Source organism: Balaenoptera borealis (assembly GCF_965194805.1).
Source record: "Balaenoptera borealis genome assembly, chromosome: 9".
NCBI classification, from domain to species: Eukaryota; Metazoa; Chordata; class Mammalia; order Artiodactyla; family Balaenopteridae; genus Balaenoptera; species Balaenoptera borealis.
In genome coordinates this window covers 7,514,250-7,538,760 of record NC_138873.1, presented here as the reverse complement: position 1 = coordinate 7,538,760, position 24,511 = coordinate 7,514,250, and the positions used below count along the sequence as shown (strand labels likewise).

Here is a 24,511-nt window from a genome sequence, read left to right as displayed (position 1 = left end):
TGTGTTCTAAAAGTAACTGTAATTATAACCCAATCAGAAAGGATTCTAATAGTTAGAAACATTGTCACAGAAAAAAATGTTAATTAAATGTCAATTTATGTACATAATTTATTACGTGCAGAAGTATTTATTTACCTGTCCATTAACATAATACACATTAACACAAAACACAATATTTTCTGCATAAAATATTAGGATATATGTATGTGGGAATGAAAATAAGAATTCAAAGAGAAAACAGATGAGTGTCAAATTTTAGGCTATTGAAGAACTTGTTTTCAGTGGATGATGGTAGGTATCACGTGGCTAGAGTACTCTATCAGATACAGTTGAAAGAACGATTTAAAAATGTCAGCATTTGTAGTGTACTGAAAATTACATCCATGGCAGATAGTGAAACTGATAAAGGAGACGTTTATATATCACTGTAAAAATATCTATGCGATACACTTAAAATTTTTAGTTAAGGAGCATATGAGCAAAAATGTTTAAGGATCACTGGTCTGGACAGATGATCAGGTGTCTTGAGGTGTCTTAATGTCTTAAGCATTGCCACATGTCTCCGTCTCCCATGTGTTTTCTTTGTTTTCCCAGTTTGACCTCGTGTGTGTCAATGCTTGGATGCTGGACCTCACACAAGCCATCCTAAACCTGGGCTTCCTGGCCGGGGCATTCACCTTGGGCTATGCAGCGGACAGGTAGGCATGGGTATGGCAGCCAGTTTACATCTAGAAGATGATGTGTACCTGTGGAGAGGAAGATGTTTCATGTTAACCATTAGAAAACTATTCTTGCTAATTTTGGAAAAAAATCTTAATTCCTCCACTTAGGACATTCATACCTGTTTGGCTGCACTAAGTCCTTCCTTCGTAAACTTCGTCTCCTCACCCCTTGAACTGTACAAATGGTTGGGGCTGCTCCCCTTGGGTCTGAATGCATCTGAGAGGAAACACAGAGCAGCAAGGCCGTGACTTCATGGCGGCGCCCATGGCTGGCTGGTTGGATGTTGTGGAGGTGATTCCATGGGCTTCAGTAACTCGCTGGTCGCGGCTTGATTAATTTAGTCATAAGGTCGCCCCCTTACAAATTTGTTTCATTTAATTAAAACAAATTTTTGTATTTATTCTACAAATTAAAAACTCTGCAAAAAAAAAAGTGTTCCAAAAACCATGAAAAGAATTTGATCTATTCTTGAACATCCATAAATACACCAGTTAATGGCAGACACAAAGTGAGTGTATATATTCAAGACAGCCGTGCTCTCTCTTCAGATATCCCCGTTTCACACATTATTGATGTAGGTTATTGTACTCCTGTTTAACTGTTCCTTTATCTCAATTCTAAGTATGAACATACTTGCAGTGATTTAACAATTCTCTCTGTCCTCCGTGTCTGGCTTACTGTTGCTCCCAGCACTCCAGCCCAGCATTAGTGGGTCGTCATGACTGTGCTCCCAGTGGGCAGGGCTGGGAGTGCCTCTTGCAGAGCTGAGAACAGCAGTTAATTGGAGAATTCAAGACAAAATGCCCCCAATCCTGTAGGCAGTTGGTGGTCTGCATTTGACCAGACCAGGACTTCAAAATGGATAGAACCTTTGGTTGCTCTCCATCCTCTCTTTCTTGTGTTGTCCCCCAGCCCTCCTCGGCATGTGACTTTCTCCTTAATCCTCTGTGTCTGGTGCTCTTTCCCTCTCTTTTATCGGTGTCTTTCCTACTGTTTCTCCTTACAGCCTTTTCAATTCATTTTTCCTTCCTTAATCTTCCCCACACAACCCTCTCTTTCCTAACTGGCTGCCATTTGGAATTGAGTTATAGATTTTCAATATGTATTTCTTTCATTTTGTTGTTACTCTTCCTAATTTAAGCATTAGGTTTTGCTTCTTCGGCATGTTTCTCTTTCACAACCAATCAACATATCTTCAAACTGAAGTAACTTGACTAAAGGAGGGGGCTTTTCCTACCTGTGTTCCGGGAGGGGCTGAGCGTCTGTCCTCAGATGTGACTCGGTACTTTGGGGAGGAAGACAGAGCCGTGAATAATGCTGCCTCACCTCGGGGCTGACCATCTTTCAGCTCCTTCAATCTCTTATATTCTTGAAGGAAAGGACAAGAAGCAATTTAATAGGTCATATATCCGTGAGAAGAGAGTGGGAAGGGCAGAGAGTGAATTTAAAAACCTAGGTAAACCGAGACTACTTGTGTCTCCACTCTGAAGCAAGATGCTGTGTGAATTTGATGGAAATTTCTATGGGAAAATGTCTTTGAGTCAAATCTCTCAAAGGTCATTGATGACAGGGCTTCACCAGCCAATAATCTGGCACAGCTATACTGGACCACTTAGCATCAGACTCTCAGAATATTGCCCGCGGTCACCTGTGTCTTTTGCCTAAGCGCTTTAATAATGGCTATGTAAATGGTGAAAGTAAAACACAAAACTTAAGAACAAATCACATTTATTGTGAACTTGATAGTTTGTAAAGAGCTTTCACATTAGCATGTCAGTTTGGTCTCTACAACCTCACTGTAGAAAAGGTAAAAGAAAAAAAATCACAAGCAAACAAACAAAACCTGCATCTTGAATTGCTTAAGAAATTCACCCAAAGTCGCATGACTGGTAGATGGGTGAGCCAGAAGGCCAGGCCTCCTGGCTGTCATGACCATTTTGGCTTCTTTCTGTCCCTTTCTCCTCTGACCCCACCCACAGAAATGCTAGGAAGTATCTAAGCTGTGCCACTGGAGTGACTGTATGGGAAAAAAACGTTGTAATGGAGAGGGTCATCTCTTTGGAAACTGCAATCCCAAGGATGCATTCCGTGCTTTAAATTTTGTAATGTCATTTCAGAGGCATAGGTTTTTATTTGCCCTGGCTTTGCTATAAAACAAAGCGTAGCATTTTCAGCCATCCTTGACATGGTAATAATGAACCTATAGAGGACACAAATTCAGCACTTAAACCTCCTTTAACAACACTTCCAGTGAGAGTCTCCTCATTGTGTTGAAGAAAACGTTTAAGGTAACCTCATCCTTTCTCTTTCTCAAAAAGGTACGGCCGAATAGTCATTTACTTAGTATCCTGTTTCGGTGTTGGCGTCGCTGGTGTTGTGGTGGCATTTGCGCCCAATTTCCCTGTGTTTGTGGTCTTCCGCTTCCTACAGGGCGTGTTTGGAAAGGGGACATGGATGACTTGCTACGTGATTGGTAAGACCTGGCTACGCCTCCTTGTCTGTTTGAGAACCAGGGTTAGGCGGGTGAGAAGTGCCGCTGGGTCAGCCTTCCTCCTGCAAGTACGGTGAGGCCTCATTGCTGCAACGTTATTTCTGCAAATGGGAGGATGCAGGGGCAAGATGCTGACTCTTTAGAAATTAATGTTCCATCTTGTTTTGGGAACCAAATGTGGACTCTCGCCAAATACTGTGATGAACCACTTTCTAGCACGGCCATACTGTTATCACATGGCTTCTTGCTTTGTTTCCTTAGAGATTAATCTTTAGAAAAATTTCAGTAGTTCCTTGAAACTTTTTTTTTTTTGGCTGTGCCATGTGGATTGTGGGATCTTAGTTTGCTGACCAGCGATTGAATCCAGGCCCTCAGCAGTGAAAACACAGAGTCCTAACCACTGGACCACCAGGGAATTTCCCCCTTGAAACATTTTTAAAGCATTTTCCATGTGTTTCTGTGATACAGTTTGAGGTAACATTGCTGTGCTCTCAAATATTATTTCTTTAATTCTATTCCTTACGCACAAGTGGAGAACTTTTTGCCATGCAGGAGATATGACCTGAAAATGAGAAGTTCATTTGTAACCCTTTGCTATCTTCCATACCTAGAAAGTTGGATGTCTGAGTGTGAAGGAAAGAAAAACTTCTCTTTGCTCCTATTACTGGGGAAGGTCCTGGCCGCTACCTTTCCAGCAGTGTCTGGGATAGGCACCCACTCAAAGTCGTGGTGGATTTGTGACCAGGGAAATGTGAAGCCTCCTCTTTGATTATCACCCCAGATCTGTGGGCTTCCACTCACTTCTGTTACTGCTGGAAAACCCCTCTTTGGGGTGCCTACTTTGGGGACCCCTTGAAGATCTTTTTGTGGGCGAGGAAGGAGAGAGAGAGCTGGGGGGACTGATGGTTCATGGCTGGGGCAGAAGGGATAACTTTAGACTATGAAGCGTTTTAGGGAGACCCCAGTCTAGGTGAGTTTTCCTAGTTGTGATCTTAGGGCAGCAATAAGGTAACATACGCCAGGATGATCAGAATGGAATTAGGGACAGATAGAAACAGATCAGTGGGAGGGGAGGGGAGGAAAGGATGCCAGCAGTAAAATTCTTCATGTGATTTTAAAAGAAATATCACACAAATGAAAGGTCCAACACTGTGGAGAGAATTATCATTTGATAGAAACTATCTTGTGATAGTGAAAAATTTATCTGTAGAATCTAATGTTCATGATGAATCACCTAAAGAGACTGTAATATGCAAATCTTTAAAGACTGTGATAAAATCTAGCCACTTTATTATATTTATGTTTTGATAATTACAATTACTTTTCAAAATAGTCATCGTCTAAGCTTGCCTAAAACCAACACATATATTCTTTGTATACCCGGAAGGGTGCTGGGCTGGGTGTGTAGGAGGATGGCACATGCTTGTTGATAACGCAGAGGAGAGGGGGAGAGGAAGGGACTTGAGCTGTCTGGGAAACACATCCCCCTCAGGTCAGTGCCTATGGAAGCTTCGGGATCTTTGAGAGTCCTGTATAGTATTCTAGCAATGCTGATGGATGGATGTCACAGGTGTAACGTCTCTGTTTGTTTTTTTGTTTGTTTTGGAGCTGATCTTGAGCTTCCCTAACCTCTCTGTTTGTTTTCCTTCAGTGACAGAAATAGTAGGTTCAAAACAAAGGAGGATTGTGGGAATAGTGATTCAAATGTTCTTCACCCTTGGAATCATAATTCTCCCTGGAATTGCCTACTTTATCCCCAATTGGCAAGGGATCCAGCTAGCCATCACGCTGCCCAACTTTCTCTTCCTCCTTTATTACTGGTAATGTGGTTTTGGTCATTATCAAATTTATTCTTATTCCACAGAAATGTAGAATCTATGCTTCCAAACCAACATGAAAATGAAGGCGAGATTTTCTAACATCTCCAGAATGGCTATGGGCTTTGCGAATTTCTAGAGATTATTTATTGGTTTTTGACTAATAGTTATTATTAAATTAATAAAATTGAAAAACACCTTTAAAATAGAGTATTAATTATGTTTTATTATTTTGTAATATTTTTATGAAAACTACAAGGCAACAAACCATATCTGCCAGTATTTCAACATGCAGTTTAAATGCAATGAACAAGATTGCTTCTCTGTATGTTTTATTAAGCAAATTAATGTGACTCAGGTATTCTCAGGGGAATAAGAAAATGTTAAGAGCATCAGAAAATTAAGTTATCGGAAAGTTACAGGTGTATGCATTTGATTCTTATTAGAATGAACATATTTTAATCATCCTCTAATTTAATTTTAATATATGAGCAAACCAGTTTACGTAAATTGGGTTCTTAACCTTTTCCTAAATGTTCATTAAATCCGTTTTTTTCATCTTTGTAATTGAGGACTGTATATTCTAAGACAGCCTTCTTGCAAGGGCAATGTAATATTGATTATTTTTATCATGAGCAATGATTCAATTATCAAGTGAGCATTTTTTCCCTTCCGTTATAAACTTGCAAATATAATCTATGTTTCAGAGAGCCAGTTCTAAGCTCTCAGAATCTCCGAAACATGTATCTGATCGCAAGATCCATTTCGATAGAGAAACTCAAGTCATAAACTTGTAAGTTTTGAGATTCGCAGGCATAACTCAAAAAAGACTTCTTCTCACCAGGGTGGTTCCTGAATCTCCCCGCTGGCTGATTACTCGGAAGAAAGGAGATAAAGCATTAAAAATTCTGAGGAGCATTGCGAAATGCAATGGGAAATATCTCTCGCCAAATTACTCGGAGGTAATCTTACATATTACTAGTAACAAGTATTGTTAAAGTGGGTGTATTAATTTGTCACTTATGCACATATTATCAAATATATGACTAATCATTTTTAGTTTGACTTTAAAAAAACCTTGGGAAGAATCATAAGGTATAGTAAAGAAGAAATAATTGCGAAGTTGTAATAGCATTATAATTGAGGTGAATTGGTCATTTAGTCCATATTTTAATAGTTGCACCAAGTTACTTGAATTACTATACTTGAATCACCTACTATAGGCCCCATAGTAATTAATCATTCATTCATCTTAATTGGACAAACTATAAATCTTTTCTTGACATTCAGTTTAAGTCTAAAGATTTGTCTTTAAATTTAGTCTTGGAAGTATTACCTATGCCAACCAGAGCTTGGGCAGTAATGTAGTTTTTCAGCCTTTAGACTTACACATGCTGAATAGTCTGCCCTCCCTCCCTCCCTTCCTCCCTTCTTTCCTTCCTTCCTCCAGCAAAGGCTTTTTGGGTGCCTCTGTATCACTGCATTAAGAGAAAAGGGGGTGGTGTATTATAAGCTCATTCTTGTCTTTTCAAAGATTCAATATGCAGCCGAAGACATATACATGTATTTGAAGCAACGCCTGAATAATTAGAGAATAACATATAAAAAAGATATGATTTTTGCTTTAGCTGCAAAGACTAAGTGAATGCAGAATAACAGAGGATTATTATAAAAGGAATATTTAAGAATAATTTTTTTTTAATTTATTAAATTTATTTATTATTGGCTGCGTTGGGTCTTCATTGCTGCGCACGGGCTTTCTCTAGTTGCGGCGAGCGGGGGCTACTCTTTGTTGCGGTGCCCGGGCTTCTCATTGCGGTGGCTTCTCTTGTTGTGGAGCATGGGCTCTAGGCACACAGGCTTCAGTAGTTGTGGCATGTGGGCTCAGTAGTTGTGGCTCGTGGTCTCTAGAGCACAGGCTCAGTAGTTGTGGCGCACGGGCTTAGTTGCTCCACGACATGTGGGATCTTCCCAGACCAGGGATCGAACCTGTGTCCCCTGCATTGGCAGGCGGATTCTTAACCATCGCAACACCAGGGACGTCCATAAGAGGAATTTTTAAATGTTTAATATTAATATTGCTAACATTGTTTTCTTTTGTAGCATTCAGTTTGTTTTGCTAGAAACGTTCTGATAAACATGGGTTTGTGGGTTGTATTGTCAACTCCCCAGCTTCCTAGCTCCCCAGAACCTGGTTGGATATATTCGGATTTCTACCTTCTTCTTTCACTCTTACATTAAGCGACAAGCAGTAGGCTATGGGTTTACAAAGGTTTCAACTGACCAATTGTCACTGTTGGAAGTAGATTAATGATTTACCTTGAGGTTTACAGGTCATAAAATATATGGTAAAGATAAAACGTGATCTGTTCTAACCATGAAGACTCGTCGATCCTTGTCATTCTTTGACTGAGAACATTTGAGCTGTGCTTCTAGGGAAAATAATATCCCACTGCCCTCTCAGCTTGCTCTGGTCACACGAGCCATTGGTCTGCACAGCTGGATCAAATGAATGATACTTCGTACTCAGTTTTAATGGCCAAATGAGTATTTTTGCTATTCATTCACCAGTATCCTGAAGACATTGCACGTAGTCCCAGAGCTAAGCATGTGTAAGATCTAAATCAAGGTTTTAAGAGTATAGAAAACATAGTGTGTGCTGATGGCTTATGAAAGAAGATGCTGCATTAACCGGGCACGTTGTGTGTTATCATGAGTGTTGCTGAGAGGCCAGAGGATGATTCCCAAAATAGCTGCTATTCCACATCCTGTGAGTGTCCAGTCCAACACCCACTGACCCGCTTCGAATTCATGAGCAGGATAGAGATCATTTCAGCAGGGAAGTACTTAAATGCTCTACATGGTTGTGATTGTAAAAGATCGGGAACTATGGATCCGGTGGCTTCCAAGACACTTGAACTCTAGTTTTTAGCAGTTAGATGATCTCCATTTGAAAGTCAGGTTTGATCAGACTTCAGTTTCTCTAGGACTTCAGTTACTCTAGGATCCTAGCTACCACTGTGGGCGTAGAATCCTAGTGATAGGTGTTGTGATAGGTTGATAAGCCTCTTCGGTCTTTTTTAATCTATAGGTTTTCTTTTTCTGGCAAATTTTTCTAGCAACTTTGGTGGAGAATGCTACGAGGTTTTCTTTCTGTTGAGCTTTCTGAAGTCTAAATTTCACTGATTACATCTCTTCGGATCCTTTAACATGACCCTCTGTCTTGTATTCCTTGTGATGGAATACAACTAAATATAACTAAATTGGTAGTTAGATCTAGAGTTAAGCAAGTTCAGGTTTGTCATTTTGGGCAAGACTACTTCAAAAGTGGCTTTGTACATTTCCATTAAGAGACACCTAGTATCTCTGTGCCTCTCTATTCTTTTGTGATGTTAGCTGCCACTGATAATCATTGCCTGGATTTATTCATTCATCAGAGATTGCAAATTGACAATATTCCCATTTTGTCATTATTTCTTCATGTGTTACTGGAATACTTATATAAAGACTAACTTATCCCATCAACTGAGATGACTCTCAGATACAGTTCCTGTAGGAAAGGCAAGATATAGGCATAATTCTTTCTTTTCAAATTAGCAAATTGGTTGCCTGCATTCTCGAAGTGATCAATGCATTGTGGGCTATGGTTTTTTAAGCCTCATTATGACCTCCTGGATTCATACATACTGTGTATGTTTCAGTCTTTTGCAGTTATTGTTATTATCCTACTGATGCTCAAATTGCCCCCATCTTTGGACAGACGAGGCTCATCTTTGCTGGTTCCTGAGTCCCTCTGCCACACCTCTAGTAGTTTCTGAATGCTTCCTTGCTCATTAGCACGACAAGATTTTCCAGGCTTGTCTTGTAAGTTCCAGTCTCATGCTTGTAATCACCTGCTTCTCAAAGGGGCCTTCAATTTTTGAAATAAATGTCTTCAAACTGACCCTGTCCATCTCCAGCCTTTAAAAATTGTACAACCTAAGCAGAAAGGCAAAGTATTGTCTTTAAAAAGAGAAAGAATTTTAAAACGTAAAGACGTTTAAAACACCTTGCTAATAGCTGAATTCAGTCAAATTATAGGCCAAACCATAATTTTCTATTTCAGAGATATTAATGTTTCCACGAAGCATGATAATGTGCAAAATCCCTCTTTCAATACTCAGAAATACTGGTAGGTAGTGCAGGCATTTGCCTTGAACTCCAGCACCAGCACCAAGGCAGGAGCCTATTATAGTTTTGGAGGTAATGCTATCAATTACTCCTATTTTGGCAACTCAAGGAACTATTGCCCATGTCAACAGTAGGACCACCAGGAAACCTTACAGTTATACAGTCACCTCACACCTTCAGAAACCCTCCGTTGCCTTAGCTGGTATCCCTGCTCTCTGGATATAATAACCTCAAGGCACCCATGCCCAAGGCTGGTTGCCCAATGTTCTCCTTCCACTTTTCACGGAACCTCTCTTTGGTAAATCCTGACTTTTGGAAGAAGTCATTACCATGTAAATGACCTCATCCCCCAAGACCTCTCCAATTCCCACCTCATCCTAGGGGTGCACATCCTAGGTTGCAGTGAAGCTAGAATGAATTAGAAAGAATCTGCTTGGTAGCAGAGCAGCCCTAGGAGATCTGGCAGCTGTACCCTCCTCTCGTCACAAGAGCCTCAGCCACCTCCCAACACCAGCCTGTTCCATCACTGACACCAGAGGTCCTGGTCTATTTTAGACCCGAGAAGCAGAAGTGGTGGGAGGGTACCAGTTCAGAGCAGAAGCTGTAAAGGCATCACGAGTTTCTGACAGCTCTTTTGCTCTTTCCTTCTGCTACAACAACATCACATCCCAAATTGAAGCTGTTCCTTCAGCGTGGGTCCAGAATGAGAAGAGCTACAACTTGGAACAGAGCTATAGCAGCTGACCTACAGCTGAGACATGGAATGTGGCCAAGAAATCATTGTTTCCCCTGTAAACTACAGTCTGCTAAATGTGTCTCAGTAAGCTACAGAGATTTGAGGGTGTTTGTTTTTGCAGCCAAAGCTAAGGTAGCTGATAGTAATAGTACTGGTTCAGTTGCCAAAGTAGGGTTTGGTGATCCAACACATTTTTTGCTATCTAGATGACACTGGATTGTGGTAGATTAGATTATTGTTTGAAATAGTCACATCTTCCCCCTCGTTTCCAATGAATGAAGATACTTCCTGCCTCCGTTGATTGCGGGGCAGAGCAGTGTAACCTACTTTGGCCTTATGATGGCTGAAGTGTACGGCCTGCCCTTCGACTTCGGGCTTGGCCGTTTGGGTTGCTTTGGCCAATGGTAGGCGACCAGATGTGATGCAGTAGAGTCATGAAATGTGCTTGTGTGCTTGGGCTTGATCTCTGGGCTTCAGCCATCACTGTGAGAAAAATATTTCCAGGTTCTCCTACTGACCACATAGAAGGCTAAGAGACATTTGGAGGAAAGCTGCTCTAGCAAAGTCTCCCCAAACCTAGATCAGCAGTCTCCCAGCCAGCCCACAAATGTGTGAGCTCAATGAATGCTTATTATTTTATGCCACTATGCTTGTTACAGAGCATTATTTATCAAAAGTCAACTGATATCCTGATTAAATAGCCCTTGTCACTTACTGACCTGGATTATACAACTACATAGGTATTAACTCTGGCAGCAGTTTTGGTTTCATTTTTTTAAAAAAGGATTTTAAAGGCCCTTATCCTAAAGATCTCTCTCTCCCCCTCCTCCTCCTCCTCTTGTCTTCGTGTGGGATATGCTCATGGAAAATAGTAGGCTACAACTCTAGTTAACAAAGAGGCTCTAATACTACAGAACTGAATATGTCCGTATTTGTTGGTGACATTGTTATGCTCTGTTGACTCAAAAACTTATAAGGCTTGATTGTAATTTCCTTACTTTTATGATATGTCTGTATAGTTCATTGTTCATAGCTAATCACAGTTTACTGAAATGTCAGTACCAGATGTTACACTGATAATCATTCATGCATAAACACACTCATGGGCAGTTCCCATGGTGACATGTTTGGGTCACATCAAGAACTGATACTTGAGCTTTCTGATCCCAAAGGGAACATCATCAATATAAATGATCCCACTCTGATATATTTCCAAAATTGAATATATTAAAACCTCATTAAAAAATGTCAGGCTAATTTTTAGATTACCTTAGTTACCAGAGAGACTTCCAACACTTAATAGCTGCCATATTTCCTATATTTTAATGAACCGTCACAGAAGTATCAATATTGCTCCAGACTGGGACTTTCCAGCTTTGGGAATGTCTGTTTCTGACATTTCCTTTCCAAAGGGGATTTTTATAAACATAATTTTTGTTCTTCCAAAAGAGGAACCACACCATGATTCTGGCTGTCATGAAGTCCATGTGAGTTGTGTGATATTTTCATCCAGTTGTGCTGTCTTTGTTAGTTTTTGTGTTTAATTATTATCTCAGACTTGAAACTTAAAAACTCTCCCATAGAATTCATTTCAAAAGATCCAGAGAAAGTAATTTAGGCCCAAGCAGTGACCGTGTCAAGAGTGGGAAAGGTGTGAGTTTAGAAAATAGTAAAAGACAGTGGGAAAAAGTCTCTGGAAACTTGTACATTACTTTCCCTTAACAGAAGTAAATCTTCATTCTTTGACTTCACACAGAGTAAATGATGCCAATTCTACCAGCAAAGCCATCATCCTTAACATGACATGCTAAAATGATTACTGTAATATGCATGCCACCACATTAGCTTTAATTTAGAATATTCTTGATTGCATAAAAAAATGTCAGGACACTTCATATACTAAACATAAAATGGATCTTTGGAGCTGAGAAATAATTTAATAGTACTCTAGTTAAATCCATTTTTGGAAATAGCCTGAGTTCTATAAATTGGCTATATTTCAATTCTAATTAGTTCCCATGTCTTTAACTTTTTGAAAATAAGACAATATTGCATGAATAGAGAAAAATGTTTATGCTGCAATTTAAAAAGCCATAAAAACAGCAGTGAAGGACTGTTGAATCCAGAGCGAGTTCCTTTCCCCAGCTGGGTGATTAAATAGTAAGTTTCTTCCACTAAAGGAAATTTGGCCTAAAACCTTCCAGGTCAGTGGGCTCTCATTTCACCTGTACAAATCTTGAGGAAGAATGATCCAGAGCATCATATGGCTTTAATTGAGCTAGAAATCCAAGTGTCATATCCCTTAAAGAATGAGATTACAGCCCTGGAGAGGGCAAGGCAGATTTTCAGGGCATCTCCCCAAAGAGCAGTATTTTGAGTGAGGAACCCTGGGAGACAGGCCTTCTCTCTCCCGCCCTCAAATTGACCTTCCAGAGTCCCTCTTGAAATAACTGGGCTGTATGCTCTTGCCACGGTCTTAAGCTTGAGAAGTATACATCAGAACTGTGAAAGAAAAGCACTCAGCATCAGTGTTATATAAATATAAATAAATATATATGTAAATATAGTGATAGCAGTCAGTCCTGGTGTCTGATGACATCTTTCTAACAAGTAATTGGATCTACAGAACCCAGGACAACTAATGGACTCAGATGGTTACCAGGAGGGTGACCAGTTGTCTTTGTTTGCCCAGGACTGGGAAGATTTCTAGGATAGTGAAGTCTCAAAGCTAAACCTAAAGAAAGTCTCAGGCAAATGGGGATGAGCTGGTCACCCTGTGACTAGGTCAGTCCTCACCTTCGCAGCTATACTTAGAGGAGGATACCAAAGATATACATTTTCTGGCTTCACAAGCCCCTCCCAGCCCACTGCGGACCCTGATCCCTATGAGAAGACAGTGGGATGCCTGGCCTGACTAGAGGATGGGACCTGGGATTTCCCGATGTCAGATGCAAGCTGCCGGGGCCCCCAGGTGCCTGCCAGGCTTCCTCTTTCTTCCTCAATCCCTAATTCCTTAAAAAAAAAAAAAAAAAAAAACTTTTACAGCCTTTATTTGAAGGTCTAACATGAAGTGATATTCCTTTGAAAAAAACACACACTTTATTGATGTATGATTGACATGCAGAAAGCTGTACATATTTCATGTATACAACTTGCTCAATCCCCTGTTTCTACTATAGTTCTTAATCTGGACTTGAACCCTAGTTGTTCGACTGGGGCCCTGGCCCCCTGCTTACTTTCTGCCTGTTCTTTCTTTCAAAAGTGGGGTCCCACTGCTGATGTCTTTACTCATCTGTTGTCATAGAGTTAGATGTTGCCCCTCCTGATAACTGCTGCCTGCTCTTTCTAGAGACTGCGGCTGCTGAGAACCCGTCCTCCAGGTGGGTCCCACACGGGACAGCAGTGCTGGCCCACAGGAGACCCAGGTGTCGCCTCCCCCCACTGGCCTCTCTTGGTGTACATTCTTGGTCCAGACACAGAGCCAAAGCACTTCTATTCACCTGGCCTGCTCTCCCTAAAGCTGAGATTCCAGCAAACACCGTAGGCAAATGATGCTGGATTATGACGCAAGGGGAAGAGTTCCAAGCTCTACATAGTGACATTTAGGGGCATGTCAACTCCTCATTCATTAGTTACAGAATCTGGGAACAATGCACTCCTCCCTTTTTCCCTCTCAAAGGCTGGTCCTTGCCCTTCAGAACAACAGCCCTCCCGTTTGAGCCCCAGCACCCCTGTGGTGGTGCAGAGAAGCATTTGCCTTTTTCTGGCCTAGCCCGAGCCCCGGTGGCATTACGAACAAAGCTAATTAAAATATGAAACAAAATGAATAAGCCACACAGGCTTATTTTATTCTGTTGATATTGATTGCTCTTTTTTGTGAGAATTGTGAAAATGCCTACTTCAGTTATTTTAATTCTGGGTCTCTCTAATAGAATAAAAAGTGAGTTTGCTTTTGCTCTTGCTTTTTGGAACACTTGCCAAGAGAATGGCCCTCTAACACTGTCTTTGAAATCATATTCTATCGTGTGAGAGAGGAAGATGGCAGCTTTTTCCAGTGTTTTGTTCCTGTGCCACTTGGCCCACTCTTGTGTTTTTGGCAAAAGCAGCCTCTGCAATCCAAATTGCTGTGCTTCCTTACTGTGAATAAATGAGAAAATACTAGCTCTTTGTGAAAGTGTTCCTTGCTGTGGAGGCCATGATGGGTACAACTTCCAGAACCCTGCACATCCAACTCCCTGGCAGGGAATTCCCAGGCCTTATTCCTACTCCAGAGCTGCTGTTGCTATGACAGTGCTGCTTGCTAGATCTTCAACCCATTAGGAAAACTGCCTTTTTTCAAGAAATAATCCTAAGAAAAGAGATGCAGCCTGGGTGAAATCATTTAAAGTCTCCAGGGCTAGGTTGATTGTTGGAGTATACAGACATGCTCCTTTGATGTAGATAAACATGAGAAAATTGTGCTAAATAGTAACAGAGAAAACACACTGGGATCTATTCGCTTCCATCCCTAGAGGTTCCCCCCAGGTAGATGGTATAAAAGGTATCAGGTGCTAGATTTTCAAGGGCTAAATCTTCCCTTCCCTGGAAAAAATAAAAATTAAGATCCATCTAACAGATGGCTGGGTGAAGAACATCCAGGTTGTGTTGCCATAGCAACACTTCTTCATGTGGATACAGACATGAACGGGACCAAGCCCATGCAATCCAGGGATGGCTAGATTTCTTGGTTTAGAACAAACAATATGGGTCTGTGCTCTTTTCATTTTTCTTTGAATCTGGCGCTATTGGAGGGAAGTATAATTTAATGTACAGAAAGGGGACCTGATCGAGAGGAAGCCTGCCTTCTTCAAAGAGTGAATGTACCTTTCTTAAGGTGGCTGAATAAAGGAAGCTTTAAAGAGTGAAGAAGTCCTTATATCCTTCCCAGGAAAAGGACTTAGGGAACGTTGGGGGAAACGGCCTGAACCAAGGACACTCTTATGCTAGAAAAGCAGACCTTTGTTACCGTCCCTAGGAATGGGCATGGAGGGTGACCAAAGAGGAACGTTCTGGCTAACACACTCCTGCCTCGCAGCACCTGTGACCTCAGCCCCAGAGTCGATGGAAGAATCATGTGGCAGTCTGTCCCAGGGGGCCACTGATCCTTGAGGACCATCAAGTTACTGCAAAAGTCCACAAACCATTTGCAGCCAGTCTTGTCTGTAGAATGAATGAATACATCTTGGATAAATATGTATTATTTCAGATGAAGGTAGATGCCGTTGTGATGAATAATGACTAGTGAATTGAAAGGCGTTAAGTTCGTAGTAAATTTGTGTTATGTTGTGGTCTCAATGAACAGAACTAAAAGCACAATTCCTATCATGTGGGCAACCTTTAAATTCTTTGACATTAACCAGAAGCTCTCATACTCAATTAGGACAAGAGTCACTGATCAGTAAGTACAAACAGGATTAGTTTCCATCAGTTGGACAACCGTTCCCTGAGCTCTCAGAGTTCAAGTTACATGAAGTTCTCAGAAAAAGCTGAAGGACCCCACAGAGTCTTGATAAACAGAATTCTTGACAACTTCAGAGATTCGTTCAGTTGTTTTAAATTCAATAAAATAAACTCAACTTCATTATATTCTGCTCTTTCACTGACCTTAAGGACAAGTTCTTCCTGTGAAGTAGTAGGAGTTGAGCAACTTGGTGTACAATTGTCTTACTGTCTCTCAAAGGTGGATCCTAGTTTTCTTTCCTGTTTATGTTTCAGAGCCAACACACCACTAACAATTTAGATCTTGAGGAAGACTGAGGAAGGCTTACTGAATGAATGCTCAGCACGATTATTTCTATGGCACCAAGAACGATAGAGATTAAGTACTTACCTCATGTGTTGATCACTAGTGGAGTCTCCAGGCTTAAATACTTCTTTGAAACCTGACGTTGACAAATTTTACCAAAGACAATTCAAGTATTCACTCTGCAATTCCTAACCGTTAACATGCTGTATTTATACAGGCTGATCTAAAATTAGCAGGGGACAGATTTGATGGCAATTGAGTGAAACATGGGCTCCACTCCATGTAATGTTCTTCCCACAGTTCTGTAAACTCTATGGTACACTTGGTTCTCTAAAAACAACCAGCCTGTAAAGTTCAAGTTGATTATTAATTATTGCATTGAAAATATTTTTCACCTTGCACACTGAATCATGGAATATTTTATTTGGTCACCACATGTTTAGAAAAACCATTTAAATGTAATTGACATGAGGTCGTCCCACAAACTGACACACAACGCAGCAGGAATTCATCTTCATTTGTTCACCCATTTATTCAGCAGATAGTTACAGAGCACTAGGTTCAAAACATCTAGTTTTAAACAACCTCTGTGCAATAGTCACTTTCAAAAATGCCTCCCAACATGCATTCAAGGTGCCTTACATTTTCTCTAATTCTGTATGGTTGGTTTTCTTTCTTTTTGTTTTTGAGCTGTTTTCAGGTCCCCCCACTAATAGTTCCCTACCTATTCAAATATACTCAGTTTCATCATATAGATAAGTTTAATACAACTAAATATAAATTTTTCCTCTCATCTAAAGCTGAAGAACAGCTTAAATCTCAAGTGTAGAGTTTGGAAACCATATCAGTGTGTTTTAATTTTGATGGCATTTGTCTACAGAAAGGTATTCTAATTGGATCTCAGTTAGTACACCTGTTAAGGATGGAAACTCACCTATGTATTTGTTGGAATATAATAAAGCAAGTCACATTTCAAAGTTAGAGTAGAGAGTGAAGGCAGTATAACATTAATACACATCACTGTGGTCCAGAGTGAAGCCATGAGACTGAACAGCCTTCACTATCAAAAACCTCCAGAGTCAGAATTCCAGGGATGGTGTATACCACCCGCTCATGGCTTGTACTTAAAAGCATCTCATCCCTCTCTAAAGATGGTTCTGCCTGAACAATAAAGTACATGCCAATGAACAATAAGTACCTGTTTGCAGAAAAATATTTTGCAAATCAAGAAATAGAGAAGGAAAAAAAAAAAAAAAAAAAAAAAAGAAATAGAGAAGGGAGAAGCTTGCAAATTCCAGAACTCACCAAGGACTATGATATTTATTGGGGTGCGTGTCAACTGCTTTTTTAGCTGTTCAGCTGTACTTGACTTTCTTTGGAAAATTTCTCAGCTTTCCCCAATGCATGTAAATAAACATGAAACTAAGGGCTTTCTGAGGTGCAGAAGTAAGGCAAAATTTGAATAGTTGGCACGTCTGGAAGCACTGAAAGCAGAGGAAATTCCAAGATGACCTCTAAGTAGCTCTGTAGGAGGTGGTTTGGGTGACTGTCATTTTTCTTTGAGCGCAGAGTTGAGTTAAGCCTGTCTCTCTGCGCGTGTTACAGCCATCGCTGGGCTGTGCAGGCCCCTCTCATGTTTGTTTGATTTGATTTTCCCTTCCTCCACTCTCCCCACTCTGCCCTCAACAGGTCCCCAATTGAATGTGCTTGATTTATGCCCTTTGATATTGATGTGTCCTTATAAACCAGAGCTTGTGGTATGTGTGGGTTTAGGTGACATAAATGGCATTGTGCTGCTCTAGATCTTGTTTCATTTCTTACTTTTTCATGGAGCAATGTTTTAAAGGTCTCCCTGTGCTGCCCACACGTGAGTGCTGCGTGGTTTTTGTCAGTACCTTCTGCTGTATTTCACATCTCCATCCTCCAAACCTGGGCTGCCTCCAATCATCCTGATAAATGTTTCCATACATGACCTCTTTGTTTATCCGTTCTCTATATAATAGTTTGCATCTGCTAGTTCCAAACTCCTAACCCATCCCCCCTAACCCCTGCCCCTTGGCAACCACAGTTCTGTTCTCTATGTCTGTGAGTCTGTTTCTGTTTTGTAGATAAGTTTATTTTTGTGTCATATTTTAGATTCCACATATAATGGTAGCATATGGTATTTGTCTTTCTCTGTCTGACTTACTTCACTTAGTATGATCATCTCTAGGTCCATCCATGTTGCTGAAAATGGCATTATTTCATTCTTTTTTTTATGGCTGAGTAGTATTCCATTGCATATATATACCACATCTTCTTTATCCATTCATCTGTCGATGGACATTTAGGTTGCTTCCATGTCTTGGCTATTGTAAATAGGGCTGTTATGAACATTGGGGTGCATGTATCTTTTTGAATTAGAGTTTTCTCTGAATCTATATCCAGGAGTGGGATTGCTGGATCTTATGGCAACTCTGTTTTTAGTTTTTGAGGAACCTCCATACTGTTCTCCATAGTGGCTGTATCAATTTACATTCCCACCAACAGTGTAGGAGGGTTCCCTTTTCTCATACATGTCCCCTTTGCACATTTGAGAGGTTCCCCGTGGAATATAATGCCTAGAAGTGGAACTGCTGGGTCCTGGGATGCGTGCAAGTTTAGTGCCCTAAATAATGCCAGATTGCTTTCTGTGTACACCCACTGAATGTCCTGTTTGCCCATGTACACATTTGGTACTTTACAGTTTTCTAATTTGGGCCAGCCTCCTGAGTGTTTTAGGTTGCACGTCTGTGGGTACCAGTGAGGCTCAGCACATCTTCGTGCGTGTCGCTTTGCTATTTGTGTTTCTCCTATGTGGATTGCCTTGCCATATCCTTGCCCACGTGTATTGAATTTTCTGGATTTGTTGGACTTATTGGATTGGATTTGTCCCCTTCAATTTATAGGATTGCCTTTAATATTCTAAATTTTACCCCGTTGTTGGTTTTAGACATTGCAAGTATGTTTCCGTCAATGTTTTAGCTACCCATTAACTTTGCCTATTTTTTGTTTCATTGACCAAAAATTCTTAAATCCTTAATTGATTTGATATGGTCAGATCAGTATGTTTTCACCTATTGATTGTTTTCTGGGTTTTGTTTAAGAAATCTTCTTCTGTACCCAAAGGCCACAGACATTCTCCTATTAGCTTATGGCTCCGTCACATCCAGGCCTGAATCCATCTGCCCTGCTCCCTCGATGCCAGTGTGAAGCAGGGATCCACCTTTATTGGTCTCAGTACTGAGCCGGTTTTCTGAGTACCAGCTAATAAGCAGATGCATCATTTATTAAGTTCCCATTTCTGAGTCTAAATTAGTTTACAACCTAAAACCTGTCTACTATTTTTAAGGAACCCAGTAACTCGTAACATACATATGTGCTCCTGGGCTTCAGATCGGGGCTAAAATGCAGGCGCCTCGCCAGTGTTATCAATGAATGTCCCACACCTATGAAGCTCCATGTGGCTGGAGATACATGAACCAGATAATGAACCAGATCACTTAGACCTCAGATTCGTATACAACCAGCAGACAATCATGTTCACGCTCTTGGCCTTAAAAGATAAATACACGTTTGTTAGCAAATGCCCAAATCTCAATACTTATCCTCTAAAACACACTTTCTGATTCTGGACGTCGCTACCTAACTGCCCATCACCGAAATGAAGGAGAAATACTCTTCAAAGCCGGAACATCAGTCATGCAAAAGCAAAAGGGATATGAATGTCCCCCCAGGATACTCAAGTATTTCTTTGAAAAATGAGGAGTGTCTCTGGGAGAATAATGCCTGCTCTCCATGCCTCTCAAAAGGAGGTGACAGCGTATGAACGTACTTCATCAATGTAGAACAAGATCATGATTTTCAGACCCACCAACACCTTCATTAGGTGTACTTGGGGGCTCAAATGGGACTTGTTAACTGTTCCATTCCCTGGGCAGCGACGTAAGCTCTTAGTCACAAGCTTTCAATGGGATGGCAGGTCTACCCAGGGATCCCTCTGCTTCTGTGTTACAATTTTATGATTTATTTCAGTGATAAACTAATTAGTGCCTGTCGATTGAAAAAGCAGTAGAAATAATCCTCATTTCTTTTTAGGAGTTTTAAAGGTGTGATTTTATCAAAAGGACTTATTATTTATAAGAAGCAAACAAAATTTCATGAAAATTGCAATTTTCCCAAATTTAAGTTGAAGTCTTAGTTTAATTACTTTAAAATAGAAATTTAATACTTAGCATAATAAATTCCTATGAAAAAGAGGGTATAGACCAGAGGGCTTTTTTGTAAACATGAGATATCTATGGACTCTTTATCATTCAGGATAAGCCAGGTGTGCATGTAACAAACACTCCCCAAATCTCTGTAGATTAAAACCACAAAAGAGGGACTTCCCTGGTGGCGCAGTGGTTAAGGATCCGCCTGCCAATGCAGGGGACATGGGTTCGAGCCCTGGTCCGGGAAGATCCCACGTGCCGCGGTGCAGCTAACCCCGGGCACCACAACTACTGAGCCTGCGCTCTAGAGCCCATGAGCCACGACTACTGAGCCCACGTGCCACAACTACTAAAGCCCATGTGCCTAGAGCCCATGCCCTGCAACAAGAGAAGCCACTGCAATGAGAAGCCCGCGCACCGCAACAAAGAGTAGCCCCCCGCTGGCTGCAACTAGAGAAAGCCGGGGTAGCAATGAAGCCCCGATGCAGCCAAAAAAATTAATAAATAAATAAAATTTTAAAAATAAATAAAAACCACAAAAGATTAACTCCTGTCTGTGCCACGTGGATTCACTGGGGGCTCCTCTCCTTGTCACAGGGTCCTCGCCCTTTAATCCAGGCTGTCCTAGCAGCCACTGCCTGGACCATCGCAGAAAAGGGGGAGTTCTAGAGGGTCCTGCTTCAGCAATTAAATGCTCACAACTCCTTGGCAAATCTGGGGAGGGGGCCCCACTCAATCACGCAGGACCAAGCACTGCAATCCTATCACGTCCGTGTGATGGGCTGGGGAGGGAGGAGAGGAAACCAAAACATTTTTGGCAAACAGCGCTCGTGAGATGAGTACCACCATAGATCTCTTTTAAAAGAAAAAAAAAATTAAGAATACATAATTCAGTTTGAGAAACACTGACTTAGGAAGATACATGCTTTTGAATGCAAATGATGACTACAAAGTAGCTTTCGCCTTCACAACTGGTTAAAAAAAATAATTTGGTCAAAGTGTAATCACAATTTCAAAAGTTCTTACTGAAAAATAGGAACTATGACGACCCATTTCTTAGAGAAACCACAGCTTCGGGTCATTGTGAGAGCAGAAAGAAGATGGTACCCAAGGCGCGAAAACTCTCGGAGCACATGTTAAATAGAGGACAAAGAAGGGCAGCCAGGCCTCTGCTCAGTCACAGCCAGCAGGCAGGGCCAGCTCAGCACAGGGATTTAAACACCCTGAAAAGATGCCTGTGAACCTAGCGGATGGGGAACACCAGAGAGGACGCCAGGACCACTGCCGGCTTGCTGAGAGGCTGGTAAGAGCTGGATGAAGGAAAGCAAGACAGGGAGCCAGTCCCGGAGAAGACGACCTGCAGGAATACAGGAGGCAGCTGACCCGACCCAAGGGCGCTCTGAGAATACCATCCTGGACTCGCCCTATCACCATGGCTGGGAGCACTTGTGTGATGGAGCTGATGTCGCCCTGGCTGTCATTGGCCTGTATGGAAAGGGCTGGCAACCCAGAGACAGGGTGGTAGTGCCTTACGCTCCAGGCCCAGGAGGAAAGACACCTGCCAGGAATCCTACTGGGTGAGGTTGCACTTTGGCTGGAATCCTGCAAACACCTGAAGCCCTGGAAAAGCTAGAGCTGGGCGTGTGCAAGAGCTAACAGAGCCTAGTGGAAAATATCCCCCAGCTAGTGAGGAGAAAGGCCATCGTATGAATTTATAGTCTATTATTATCTGTGTTCTTATTAAAATAGTTGCTGAAGCATTCAGGAGACTGAAAAGAAATGATGATAAGAATGCGGATGGGTGGAGATGTGGTCTGGCTTTTATTTGTGACACAGCGGATGATTTGTTTTATTTCACACTAGCTTTCTCCTCTTTAGAAAAATCCTTGGCTAACTAGTTACTTACAGATACTCAATTTGCCTATTTAGAACTAAAAATTTGTGTATCTAGACATGTTCCTATGGTTTAAGACACTGGACATTCTTGTTTTTAATTTATAAGTCTTGGAGTTTTTTATTGAGATACAATGACATAATATTAGTTATAGGTGTACAACATAATAATTTGGTGTTTGGTGTATTGCAAAGTGATCACAATAAGTGTAGTCAACATCCATCACCATACATGCTTAATAAATTTTTTTCTTGTGATGAGAACTTTGAAGATTTGGTCATGTAGCAACTTTCAAATATGCAGTACGGTATAATTAACTACAGTCATCAGACTATACATCACAACCCCTTGATTATTTTTTTTGGACATTCTTTATCATTTGATATTTAGAACTTTTCTGTTTCAGCAGCAATCAGTGACATTTATTGGTGCCATTGGGGAGTTCAATGACATGTTTAATCCCATCCACTCACATCAAATTTTGGTGTCCGACCCCTGCCAAGTTCCGAGTCTTTAGGGTTAGAGTTTTAGAACTGAGAATGCAATCTGTTTTTCCCTCTCTCCGTCATGTACTTTAACACCTCTCCTCCCTCAAATCCTCGCAGATTTGTTTTTAAGAAATGAAGAAGTGTTCCACCACGTGACCCACAGCTGCAAGCCATCAACCTTTGCTGATATTAAGGCTGCACTTTGGATCCCTGGGGAACTCTAGAAAGATGCACTTTTGCTGTTCCAGGGAGCGAGTCCAGTCGTGGGATGGGAGGGGGACTCCCTCTCGGGCCAGATGCAAACTCTCGGAATAAATATCTCCTCTACAGGGCATCCTCACAAAAGAGCTGGCTGAGCCCTAGGTTCAATACAGGGACCACCAGCCGTATGTGGCAGTGGAGCCCTGAAATGTGGCTTGTCTACACGGAGATGTGATGTGAGAGCTGCACCGTGGATTTCAAAGATTTAGTGTGATGTAAACACATCAACTATCTCATCAGTAATTTCACGTTGATTACATGTTGAAATGATTGTACTGGAGATAGATCGGATCAAATGCAACATAGTCTTAAAATTAATTTTGCCTGTTTCTTTTTACCTTTTTAATGTTGCTACTAGAAAATTTAAACTGACGTGGGTGACCCTATATTTTTATTGGACAGCGCTGGTCTAAGTGTCTGGAATTTGATTTTAACTATTTTAATAAGCGTCAAATACTGATGAGCATTTTAATTATGAGCATTGCTTTACCATATGAACTCTCTATGGTAAATATTTTATCTACTCTTCTTTTAAAGTATAATGAGATTTAAAAAATTTTTCAAACCACTGCGGGTAATTTCACAAATTCTCTTTTATGGGTGCCAGACAGCATTATTGCCACCTAGAAGCCGGCCAGTGTTCTATGATGTTAAACATTTACTCCTGGACCTTCTGGTTCTGGCCTTCATCTGACTGATGGGGGTGTCCGTGAGGCAGTGGCGGCGGGGGGGATTGGTGTACCGCAGCAGTCACTGTGTACTTCCCCCTGGCCTCCCCCAAGCTCTCCAGCTCCTGATGCTTCTAGAAAAGACCTATAGGTCATTGAACTTTGAGGGTGACTCCTGGTCCTCCAAATCAGTGAACCCCGAATCCTCAAGTAATATTTTGTTCACACAGACTTCTTAGAGAGTAAAAGGTTCTAGAGAACAGAGCATGTTGGGAATTTTGATGACACTAAGTCAGTGTTAGATTCAAGAAGAGATGAATTCCCCTTCTCCTCAGTGGCTTCACCTTCCCTTGTGAAATATGACAACTGTTGAAAAATCCACCCACTGAGATCAAGCAGGTGAAACTGCAAGGCTGGAAATGCAGCCACCTGACACTATTCCCTCCCCTGCTGGCGCCAGACCCTGCTGATCAGCTGGGTTCTTCCACCTAAACCTGGGGGACTCATGTTCCGTCTTGGCCAAGAAGAATAAATACTAGGAGTCAGCAGGTGAGGCAGGACTTCGTGGACCATCTGGGCTTCTCACACGAGTCTCCAGGGAGGTTGTTAAAATGCAGATTCTGATCCGAGGTAGGGCATCTTTAACAAGCTCCCTGGTGACCACACTGTGGACTCATGGACCACACTTTGAGCAACAAGTTTCTCCAAGCGTCATTTACTTGTATTCACATTTGTGAAAAATTACCCTGCCTAAGGCCTGGGAGATCAACAGTGCCAGATGAACATTAAATATACCTGGTAAAGTTAAGAAAATCTAATAAAAAAGAAATCCATTCCTTTTTTTTAAAAGACACAATGACAGTTGTCTTTACAAGGGGATTCATGTAGGACTACCTTGAAAAGAATCTCCCCACCTAGTGCATTGTAGCACAAGGTACGGTTTACTAACCGAAAAGATTTTTGAAAGTGCCAAGTGAATTATTGCCTGGAAGTAAAATATCTCTGAAATGTTGTAAAAATAATATTAATGTCAACTGCCTCCATTTTTGAGCACTCACTGTGTGCCAGGCATGTGTATTGCTGACCTTAAACAAAATTAACAGCAATTGTTATTTAGCAAAAATGAGTTTATTCGGGAATAGCAGAGGAATTACAATTTGGGACACGCAAAGTATGGCAATCCATAGCCCAGTCTGAGGAGACAAAGGGAAGGTTAGCTTCTATTAGGTTCTGGGAAGAAATTGGG

At 41.3% G+C, this 24,511-nt stretch overlaps 1 protein-coding gene and 1 long non-coding RNA gene across 4 annotated transcripts in view; one reads left to right on the top strand and one right to left on the bottom strand.

Annotated features, from left to right (window-relative positions):
• SLC22A3 (solute carrier family 22 member 3) overlaps nt 1-24,511 on the top strand; it is a 92,855-nt gene that overhangs the window by 43,475 nt on the left and 24,869 nt on the right. Inside the window, exons 2-5 of one of the 2 annotated variants that reach the window (XM_082404576.1) lie at nt 595-698; nt 3,042-3,196; nt 4,866-5,034; nt 5,876-5,993. In XM_082404576.1, the coding sequence (XP_082260702.1) occupies nt 595-698; nt 3,042-3,196; nt 4,866-5,034; nt 5,876-5,993 (546 nt within the window). The remainder of the gene's footprint in view (nt 1-594; nt 699-3,041; nt 3,197-4,865; nt 5,035-5,875; nt 5,994-24,511) is intronic. The other variant, XM_082404577.1, reaches the window with a different exon arrangement.
• On the bottom strand, nt 661-16,962 carry LOC309634522. 2 transcript variants are annotated; one of them, XR_014248176.1, is made up of 4 exons: nt 15,807-16,962; nt 1,961-2,091; nt 842-939; nt 661-746 (listed from the first exon to the last, which is right to left on the bottom strand). It is a non-coding gene; the product is annotated as an uncharacterized lncRNA (long non-coding RNA). The 2 variants fall into 2 exon arrangements; XR_014248175.1 differs by having other exon boundaries at nt 842-2,091.